The 11,710-nt window shown below is 43.0% G+C and overlaps 1 protein-coding gene across 1 annotated transcript; it reads right to left on the minus strand.

Annotated features, from left to right (window-relative positions):
- Window positions 1–7,265: 7,265 nt before the first annotated feature.
- On the minus strand, window positions 7,266–7,433 carry LOC140732778 (cytochrome b-c1 complex subunit 10-like). The gene has a single exon (XM_073055424.1). The coding sequence runs from the start codon at window positions 7,431–7,433 to the stop codon at window positions 7,266–7,268; it is 168 nt and encodes a 55-aa protein (XP_072911525.1).
- Between the last annotated feature and the right edge of the window lie 4,277 nt (window positions 7,434–11,710).

The raw sequence follows: 11,710 nt of genomic DNA on the forward strand, positions 1-11,710 counted from the left end.
CTCGCACGTGGCACAGGTAGCAATCCTGAGATTGTTACCCTGGAGGTCCTGCCCTTCAGCTTTGTAGCTAACTCCCTGAACTCACTACGTAGGACCCTCTCACTCATCCTACCCACATCGTTGGTCCCTACATGGACCACAACATCTGGGTTCTTGCCTTTCCCTCTCGAGAATAACCTGCACCCAATCTGAGATGTCCCGGACCCCGGCACCAGGGAGGCAACATACCATCCGAGACTCCCGATCTTCCCCACAAAATCTTCTATCCGTCCCCCTGACTATAGATTCCCCTATCAATACCACTCTCTTTTCTTCCCTCCTCCCCTTCTTAGTCGAGGGTCCAACCTCATTGCCAGAGACAGGGCCACTGCAACTTGTTCCTGGTAGGTCATCCCCACCAACAGAATCCAGAACGGTATACTTATTGTTGATGGGAACGGCCACAGGGGTGCTCTGCTCTGTCTGTCTGCTCCCCCCTTTGGGTGGAGACACTTGATTAAATGTCATTGAGGCTGGGAGAAACAGGTCAACATCGAGGAGCTAAGTTCATTCAGTTAGAACCAATGGGCAGGCCATGTGTTCCCATGTCCAATAGCAGAATCAGAGCACACAGAAGCCAAGTATAGATGGTGCAAGGAGCTGAACATGGGATACCAATGAGCAGACTGAGCAAACTACAATCTTGCTCTATTCCGGTCAGCAGTAGGATTATGGCTGTAGCAAACCTACTGACTAAGATCACAGTCTTAGACCATAAGACAGGAGCAGAATTAGGCAATTCAGCCCATCAAGTCTGCTCCGCCATTCCATCATGGCTGATGGCTCTGCCGGATCCCACTCAACCCCATACACCTGCCTTCTGGCCAATCCCTTGATGCCCTGACCAATCACAAATCTGATGTGAGAAGGAGATGTATTTTTGTGGATAGTTGAATCTGAGAAGGAGGCAGCAAAGTCCTTCATGTTTGACTGGGTCAAAGGCTTTCATGAGGTCAGGAAGGCTATCCATATCGTTGTTTCCATTGCTTATAGTTTTCCCAGAGTTTTCACTTGGAGCACACAGTGTCTACTGTTTCCTGAAGGATGGAAACTGCACTGGGATTTGGGGATCAGTTCTTGAGCCATTGGGAGGAAAAGATCCTGTTAAGAACCAGGTAAGGAGAATCTTGATGATGGCTATCACTCTGGCAACAGCTGGGAGACCTGTTGGCAGTAACGATGATCGTGTTTCTCTTTTCTTAGAGAGTGGCTGCCAGTCAGGTGGGTCCAGTATAGAATTAAGATCAGTACAGTATCGGAACAGATCTTTCTATTCCTAATGTCTGTATCACTCATGATTCTGAATTAAACTAAATCTCTTTGGCATTTAAAGGTACACATTCCTAAACTCCCTGCATGTTCTTGTGTCTTACAGCCTCTTAAATGCTATAATGATATTGACTTCCACTCCTATACATGGCAGCCAGTACCAGGCACCTACCTTTTTCAGTGTCTAATACTTATCCCACACATTGCTTTTAAATCTTCCTCTTCGCACCTTAAATGCATGCCTTCTCATAGAGTCATAAAGTCACTGAGGCATAGAGCCATATAGCACAGATAACGGCTCTTAGGCTGTTTAGTCCACATTAATCTTATATTCTGCCTCATTCCATCTACCATAGCTCTCTGTACCTCTCTCAAACTACATTTATTATCAATGGATGTATACATTATACTACCTTGAGATTCATCTCTTTACAGGCAGCCACAAAACAAAAAAACCCAAAGGAACTCATTAAAAAAAACTGTCAAACACCCAATGTGCAAAGCAAAAAAAAGGTCATGTAAACAACAAAATGGAAGCAAATAATGTTCTGAACTGAAATCCACAAAATAAGTCCGTCCACAGATCTTTAGTTCAGCACAAAGTGAAGACACGAGCTGTAACTGTTGCGTTTGGCTTCCATACATCACATTCACTTTCAGATGGCCTTTGGGAGATACTTTTTCACCTGTGTAGGTCTTTAGCATCACTGTTTTCTCTGTTAGTATCTTAGAAAACAGTCTGTTGTAGTCAGCCTCTGGAATTAGAGACGAGGCTGACTCTGTATCCAGCTCCATTTGTAGTTTTACACCAGACACATCTATAGTGATCCAGATGATTGTGTGATCTGTTTCAGTTATACTCTGCAGTTCCAAGCATGGCAGTTCACCTTTGTCAGACTCTGTGTTGTCAAACTCTGTTTCACATTTGGGTACTTTATGTATTTGCTTAGTTTTGTGTTTGAAATTTTCACTCAGTTATGCTTGTCTGCCTTTCACATGCTAAAGGGTCTTATCTGTGACACTTTGTGTAAACTTTTTCTTTGATCCAACAGTCACTTGCATCATGGGAGGATCTGCCACATCAATAAAATATTTGGTTTTTGCACCATTCAGGGACATCTTGTGCATTTCACGTTCTAACCTCTTTTTCTTGAATTCTGCTGCTTCCTCTGCTGCAGTCTCTACCAATATTGCAATGGTCAATGCCCATTCTAAGATCAGGTCTCTTTCTGACAGTAGCCTCATTTGAGTGCTTTGACTATGCAAACCACACACCAGCCTGTCCCTTATTGAATCAGGAAGCCCATCTGCAAAGTCACAGTATAGGGAAAGCTTGCACAGTTCTGCAATGATTTCAGAAATGCTTTCCCCCTTTGTCTGGTTCCTTCTGTAAAATCTAAACCTCACAGCTTGTACCAGCAGTTTAGGGCTCAAGTGATTTTTTATAATTGTAACAATTTTGTCAAACATCTTGCTTGCTGGCTTTTCAGGAGTTACTATGTTGCACAAGAGTCTGTACATTTTAACATCCATTAAGCTGGGAAGAGTGGCCGCTTTCTTTTGCTCATCCATGTCAATCGCCTTACACAACAGTTTTTATAAACGGGGGTGATTGATAAATTTGTGGCCTAAGCTAGAAGGAGTCAATTTTAGAAAACCTAGCACATTTACTTTTCAACGTAGTCCCCTCCTACATTTGCACACACAGTCCAGTGGTCGTGGAGAATAAGGATCTTGGACCTCCAGAAAGTGTCCACAGCATGGGTGATTGATAAGTTCGTGGCCTAAGGTAGGAGGAGATGAGTTATACAGCTCTCGTTACATGCACGTGCAGTTCAACTCTTTGAGTGATTATCCAGAAAGTTTGAAGTTAATAACTTATCTCCTTCTACCTTAGGTCACGAACTTATCAATCACCCTGGTGAGTTATTAACATCAAACTTTCTGTATAATCACTCAAAGAGCTGAGCTGCATGAGCATGTAACGAGAGCTGTATATCCCTCAGATCTATTTTTAATCTTTCTCTTCTCACCATAAACCTATGTTTTCTAGTTTTAGGTCCCAGTCCCTGAGAACAAGACTGACCTCTCATCTTATCTATGCCCCTCGTGTATTTTATAAATCTCTATAAGATCACCCTTCACCCTCCTATGTTCCTGAGAAGTGTCCCAGCCTATTCAGTCTCTCATTATAAGTCAAAACCTACAGTCCCAGTAACATCCTCAAGAATATTTACTGCATGCTCTCTAGCTTAATTACATCCTTCTAATATCCTAGTAACCGGAAGTGCACACAGTATTCCAAGTGTGGTCCAACCAGCATCTTGCATGACTGTAACATGATGTCCCAAATCTTGTAATCAATGGCCTTACTAATGAAAGTAAGAGTGCCATATGTCTTCTTCATCAATCTGTCTGTCCGTGTTTCTATTTTCAGAGAACTATGTACCTGTTTCCCATTATACAACACTTTCCAGCGGTGTACAATGGTCTATGTAAGTCCTGCCCTAGTTTAACATAACAACGTACAACACCTTTGCCTTGTCAGAGTTAAATTCCAGTTGCCATTCTCTGGCTCACTTCCCAAGTTGGTCCATATTTATTTTCAATCCTCTTCACTGCTCATACACCACCAATATGAAGATTGTCTGCAAACTTATCAACCATGTTAACAATATTGTCATTCAAATCATTAATATAGATAACAAGCACAAGTAGATGCAGCAAAGATCCCTGCAGTACACTGCTAGTCATGGCCTCAGTTCTGCAAAATAACATTCTGCTTCTTCCATGAAGCCAGTTTTGTTTCTATTTGGCTGTATCATCCTGAATTCATGTGACATATTCTTCAAAATCAGCCTGCCATGTAGTACTTTATCAAAAAGCAGGATAGATCAGGGAGAAAGGAGAGAAATTCTGCAGATGTTAGAAGCAACACACACTAAACGCTGGAGGAACTCAGCAGTCCAGGGAGCAGCAATGGAAAAGCGTTCAGTCGATGTTTCGGGCTGAGTCCCTTTATCAGGACTGGAGAAAAAGTGATGAGGAGTCAAAATAAGAAGGTGGGGAGATGAGTAGGGATGAAATAAAGAGCTGGGAAGTTGATTGGTGAAAGAGATACAGGGCTGGAGAAAGAGGAATCTGATAGGAGAAGATAGGAAGTCATGGAAGAAAGAAAAGGGAGAGGAACACCAGAGTGAAGTAATGGGTAGGTAAGGAGATAAGGTGAGAGAGGGAAATTGGAATGGGGAATGGTTGGGGGGGCATTACCGAGTTCATGCCATCAGGGTTCAGGCTACCCAGACAAAATATAAGGTGTTGCTCTTCCAACCGCAGTGTGGCCTCATCGCAACAGTAGAGGAGGCCATGGACTGTCATGCCGGAATGGGAATGGGAAGTGGAATTAAAATGGGTGGCCACAGGGAGATCCTGTTTTATCTAGCAGATGGAGTGTAGGTGCTTAGTGAAGCGGTCTCCCAATCTACGTCGGGTCTCATTGATATACAGGAGGCCAAACTGGGAGCACCGGATACAGTAGATGACCCCTATAAACTCACAGATGAAATGTCACCTCACCTGGAAGGACAGTTTAGGATATTGAATTGTAGTGAGGGAGGATGGGTAGGGGTGTGTGTAGCACTTGTTCTGCTTGCAAGGATAAGTGCCAGGAGGGAGATCAGTGGGGAAGGACAAATGGACACGGGAGTCTTGCAGGGAGCAATCCCTGTGGAAAGCAGACAGTGGGAGGAAGGGAAAGATATGCTTGGTGGTGGGATCCTGTGGAGATCGTGGAAGTTATAGAGAATAATGTGCTGGACACGGAGACTAGCGGGGTGGTAGGTGAGGACAAGAGGAACTCTATCCCTGGTGGGGTGGCGGGAGGATGGGGTGAGGGTAGACTTGCACGAAAAGGAAGAGATGCGGTTGAGGGCAGTGTTGATGGTGGAGGAAGGGATGACACTTTCTTTGAAGAAAGAGCATGTCTGACCAGGGAGAGTCAGTAGATGTCATTTACTTTGATTTTCAGAAGGCCTTTGACAAGGTGATACACATGAGGCTGCTGAACAAGAAAAAAGGCCCATGGTATTACAGGAAAGACTCCAGCACGGACAGAAGATTGGCTGACTGGCAGGAGGTAAAGAGTGGGAATAAAGTGGTAAACACAAAGTACACTGCAGATGCTGTGGTCAAATCAAGACGTACAAAAGCTGGATGAACTCAGCAGGTCGGGCAGCACAAACTGATGAAGGGTCTCAACCCGAATCGTTGACTGCTTCTTCCAACGGATGCTGCCCGACCTGCTGAGTTTATCCAGCTTTTTCGTACGTTTGGAATAAAGTGGGCCTTTTCTGGTTGGCTGCCAGTGACCAGTGGTGCTTGCTAGGAGTTGGTATTGGATCCACACGTTTTCTTATTGCATGTTAATAATCTGGATGATGGAATTACTGGTTTTGTGGCCACGTTTGTAGGTGAAACAAAGATAGTTGGAAGGGCAGGTGGTGTTAAGGAAGCATGGAGTCTGCAGAAGAACTTGGACAGATGAGGATAATAGGCAAAGAACTGGCAGTTAGAATACAGTGCAGAGAAATGTATGCTCATGCACATTGGTGGAAGGAATAAAGGTGTAGACTATTTTCTAAACAGGGAACAAATGGACCCGGGAGCCTAGCACAGGATCCTGCAAGGGTTAAATTGCAGGTTGAGTTGGTAGTAAGGAATGCAAAAGGAATCTTTGTGTTCATTTCCAGAGGACTAAAATATAAAAGTTAGGATGTAATTCCGAGGTTTTATCGGGCATTGGTCTGACTGCATTTGGAGTACTGTGAGCAGATTTGCCCCTATATCTAGGAAAGGGTGTGTTGACATTGGAGATAATCCAGATGAAGTTTACGAGAATGATCCCCAGATTGAAAGAGTTGTATGAAGAGCATTTGATGGCTCTGGGCCTGTACTCGTTGACCTTTAGAAGAAGGAGGACGTATCCCATTGAAACCTTCTGAATATTGAAAAGCCTGGATATAAAAGATCTGGAGAGGATATTTCTAATAGTGTCAGAGTCTAGCATCAGAGGGCACAACCTCAGAGTATAAAGACATCCCTTTAAAACTGAGATGAGACCGAGTTTCTTTAGCGAGAAGGGGGATGGGAAATTCATTGCCACAGGCAGCTGTGGAGGCCAATTCATTGGGTATATTTAAAGTAGTGATAGATAGGTTCTTCATTAGTAAGGGCATCAAAGGTTATGGGGAGAAGGTAGGAGAATAGTTTTGAGAGAGAAAATAAATGAACTATGATGTAACAGAAGTGATATCTTGAATGTTCTAATTTGGATCCTCGGTTTTATTTTCTTATCATCCAGTGACACTAACTCCAGTAGAACCATAGAACATTACAGCACAGAAACAGGCCTTTTGGCCCTCCCTGGCTGTGCCGAACCATTTTTCTGCCTAGTCCCACTGACCTGCACCTGGTCCATATCCCTCCATACACCTCTCATCCATGTACCTGTCCAAGTTTTTCTTAAATGTTAAAAGTGAGCCTGCATTTACCACTTCATCTGGCAGCTCATTCCACACTCCCACCACTTTCTGTGTGAAGAAGCTCCCCCCCGCACCAATGTTCCCTTTAAACTTTTCCCCCTTTGCATCCAATCCATGTCCTCTGGTTTTATCTCCCCTAGCCTCAGTGGAAAAAGCCTGCTTGCATTCACTCTATCTATACCCGTCATAATTTTATACACCACTGTCAAATCACCCCTCATTCTCCTACACTCCAGGGAATAAAGTCCTAACCTATTCAACCTTTCTCTGTAACTCAGTTTCTCAAGAGCTGGCAACATCCTGGTTAACCTTCTCTGCACTCTTTCAATCTTATTAATATCCTTCCTGTAATTTGGTGACCAAAACTGCACACGATCAGACTTGGTCAGATTATTTCCTTAAATCCGTCAATAATCTTCAATCACTCTTGAACTTTCCTTTGATGTATGGGATACGGCTAACTACAACTCTCCAATCTGTAGCGTAGACCAGCAGTACACCAGCCACAGCTCCCCATGTAGTGATAGTTGGAATCCAGTTCTTCAGCAGCTGCCTGTGTCTGGGCCCGAGAATTCGCTCCAGCATCCCACCGGCCGTTCCTGCCCACCCGATTGACTGACTTCCCACCCACATACCTGCCAGTTGGAAAGCCACAATGGAAAATGCTATTTGTTAAGCTTTTTTTCCCCATTCTCCAATTTAAGATTGCTAGCACCTGCTTTCTGTAAGGTGGATATGTTCCAAAGCATCCTTATCCATATCCCTTAATTCCTTGGCTTCCATGCAATTTTTCATGGTAAATGCAGGTAAGAATTATTAAATTAAGATTTCACCCATCCTTGGTGGCTCCACATATAGATAACCACATTGACCTTATGATGACCTATTCTCCCACTAGTTACTCTTTGGCATTTAGTATTCTTATGGGAACTCTTAGGATTCTTCTTTATGTTAACTGCCAGATCTACCTCATGATCTCTTTAAGCCCTACTGATATTCCTCATTAGGGAAGTCATCAATCTCTTGTACTTCTCAATGCCTTCACTCGACCCTATATAGCTGCCAAAATGTGTCATATTCTTTTATTCTTGACAAGAGCCTTAGTATCAACTGGGGCTCTTTGCCAAATTTGCATTTTTCTCCAATAGGTGCTCATGCTGTCTTGAAGTTTTCATATCTCACTTTTAAAAGCCTTCCACCTGCTAGCTGTCCCTGCAAACAGTCTCTGCTAGTCAACCTTTGCAAGTCCACATCTAATGCCTTCAAATTTACCTTGCACCAATCTAGGACTAGTGAACCACTCTTAACTGTTATGATCTTAGGATATGCTTTCATAAGCCCCATGAATTTTCCCATCTTAATGTGCTTTAAGATCACCAGCATCTACTTTTTTGTAATGTAGATAAATTCCAAGACATCCTATTCATATCCCTTAATTCCTTAGCTTCTGTGTCCTTTTCCTCAGAAAATACAGGTATGTACACTTAACTTAAGACCTCACCTGTCCCTAGTAGCTCCACATACACTGTAGATGACTACATTCGTCCTTATGAGGATTTAAAAGCTAATAGAATTATGGTTACTGGTCTGAAAGTGATCCCCACTGACACTCCTGTCACTTGGACTGCCTCATTCTCCAACAGAAGGTCCTCCTTTCTCATCAGGCCACTGCCAATTTGGAACGTGCATTTGGTATTTCAGTATCTCCATTATTTTCTGTAGATCTTCCATGAAAACAACTTTTTTTTCTGTTTTCAGTCACAGTATTTGAGGTATGATCTCACTAAGCTGTGTACAAAACCAGAGAGATTTACTGACAGTAAATCTGCAGTAGAGGCTAACATTATTATGTATCTCCTCAATTGTGTTTCATATCATGTCTCTTCCCTGCACTGCCAGCTGCTAACTGTGATCTAATGATATGACCAATGACCAGTTCTGTTTCTGAGTATGAATTGAAATGGAGACCGAGTGTTGTGATGCATCACCTCTTTATTTGACAGTGAGAACACATTCCCAGCAAGATGCAAAGCAAAACACTAAGACTCTAAAAACAATTGATTATTAGCTTCCTAAGGACATCTGAAAGCAGTTGTCTTGTTAACAGCAGCAATTGTCCATGAACAGGACTCTCTCCCAAATGAGTTGATCTGCAGCACCCAGTGTTTCACACATTCTATTCCATTATATTTCAACGGACAACAAAGTGAATGAGGAAGATGAAGTGGTAACAACTATGCTAGTTTATAAATGGTTTAAATACAGACTCTAAGGTTTAAGCGTTAACTTACAATTTAATATTTCAACCTGGAACCAGCTCTGAGTGAGACCTATAGTCCCACATTTGACACCTCCAGGATTTCATCCAGCACAACCTCAGTGCTCTGTGCACCCAGCACTTCCCATTTCCAGTCAGCTCTTTTCATATTTTTGATTTCTGCTTGGTGAACACACAGAGAATCTGTCCCATTGTGAAGATAGAATGTTACTGTATCTGTGTTCAGAACAATCTCAGTCTCAGTAAGTACTCAAATTATTTAAAGAGGAAAGGGAAATTCTCAGAGTGATCAATTCTGTTACCCAGAGGAGTCACCCACCCATATACAACTGTGCCGTGTGGAGACTTTGAACAAATATTTCTGCCTTGATAGCTCTTTCTTCAGATTCCCAGGTTTCTCACCAGCAAAGTTTAAATATGGAGCTTCCTATTATTGGCTGAGTAAGTGTTTCTCTCTTACTGTCCAGTGTAGTTTCTCAGCACAACTGATAGGTCCCTGGATACTGGGAAATTACTTGGAATTCAGAGGGCAGTTAATTATTAACAATATTAAATAGACCAGCAGCCTCCTCTATCTAGAACATTTGGATCTGTCAGTATCAAAGCCGAATGTGTGGTTAAGGTGAGGGTGGAAGACCATGTGATTCCCCAACATATTTCATCCAGGGAGTGACATGGAGACACAGCTCCACAACCAGGACTACTGGGCACTAGACAATCAGTAGGGACCTTCGGTGGGAATAATTCATTAGAATGACAGAATTATTCATCAGAATGATTAGTTGTAATTTGCAGTGAATGCAAAATTCAATTAATGAAAGGGAAAGAAAGCCTCACCTTGGACCCTTTGTTTGATGATGAGAGGCATTGATCATGTGGATAGTCAGAGGCTGTTTCCCAGTGCTGAAACGGCTAACACAAGAGGGCACAGTTTTAAGATGCTTGGAAGTAGGTACAGAGGAGATGACAGGGGTAAGTTTTTTTACGCAGAGGGTGGTGAGTGCGTGGAATGGGCTGCCGGCAACAGTGGTGGAGGCGGATACAAAAGGGTCTTTTAGGAGACTCCTGGATTGGTACATGGAGCTTAGAAAAATAGAGGGCTATGGGTAACCCTAGGTAATTTGTACAGCATAGCTTTGTGGGCCAAAGGTCCTGTATTGTGCGGTAGATTTTCTATGTTTATATGTTTCAACTAGTTAATTGTGAGTGAAGTGTGAGTTCCCTGTACTTGCAGGCATCTGGGTGGGAGGTAGGAACTGACAATTGCCATGAGAGCACACAAGGCTTGTTGAAAACCCCAACAATGGCAGACATGCAGAATTAAATCTAATGTGTATAAATCACCCTGAGATATTTTACTTCATTATGCCACCGAAATGCATGTTATTCCAGGAAGGAAACTACTAAAGGTGATAACAGAGTTGAGCACATCTCACTGTTTGAAATCTATAAGTATTAGAGCCTCTGAGAGAACAATTCTGTTTCATTTCTTGAGAAAAGACAGTTTCACATGTCCAGCATTGTTGTACCAAGTAATTAAAATATGACTGTGGTGAAAAGAACGGTGGTCGTTTTCCAGTTTCTTCATGAGTTCATTGGCAAGTCTTCCATAGTCTTCATTTTCCTGGTCAGTCACAAAGTAACTAATTCAGAATAAATATTGAAAAAAAAGCATTAAATTAAATGAACTCTTTCCTGTTTGCTCAAGTTGCAATACCCATTCTGGGCTTGGATCACAGTCAGTACCAGACAATAAAAATCAGAGATCGCTCCCTATTTGGAGTCTCTGAATTCATTTTTTTCTTTCTTTCTCTCCCCCCTCTACCCCCTCTCCCCATCATCCTCCCCTGAGACAGATGAACTCCAAGAGCACAATGTTCAAAATCTCCTTCCTGTGTATGACTGCTGCCCTCTGTTGGGAGTTACTTGGTGTTGGACTCGTGACAGGATCCTTTGCTCAAGTGTTGCACAAAGTTTGCATCCTGTGTGTGCTTGGTTATTGCAGTGGTGAGGAAGCCACATTGTGAACCCCAAGTGTAGTACACTAGATTGGGAGAAGTGCAAGTGCATTATTGCCCTTTGTCGGAAGGCTGTTTGGGTCCTTGGACGATGGGAAGGGAAGAGGTGAAAGGACAAGTGTTACACCTCCTGTAGTTGCATGGGAAATTGTCAGACATGAGCAGCAGTAGGCAGGGATGGGAGAGCAGACCTGTGAGTTGAGAATGGGGCAATCCCTTCAAAATGCTGAAAGAAACTGTGAAGGAACGTGAGAATGTTGTTGGAGCTAGTGGAAGGGAGGAATGAACATACATTAGAATGTGGACACCTCGGCACCTAGGAAAAATGTGATACTGCTAGAGAGGCTGCAAAGTAGAGAGGGCCTGTGTGGGGATGTTTCACTTATGAGGAGATGCAGGAAAACGTAGGCCTCATCTACAAGGGCCTCAAACCTAATAGGACAATCTGAGAGGAATTAGAGGGACATCATTTAACAGCTACAGAATCTTTATTGTGGGATGATGTCAGGTGATCTCATGTGTCAGTCACATCCATGCTCCACCTGAAGCTGTCAGTGTGGAGAGCA

The sequence above is a fragment of the Hemitrygon akajei genome, chromosome 9 (genome assembly GCF_048418815.1).
Source record: "Hemitrygon akajei chromosome 9, sHemAka1.3, whole genome shotgun sequence".
Classification (NCBI taxonomy): Eukaryota; Metazoa; Chordata; class Chondrichthyes; order Myliobatiformes; family Dasyatidae; genus Hemitrygon; species Hemitrygon akajei.

Coding starts and splice junctions, on each gene's coding strand:
- LOC140732778 (XM_073055424.1), bottom strand. CDS start 7,433: ATGCTGGAGCGAATTCTCGGGCCCAGACACAGGCAGCTGCTGAAGAAC.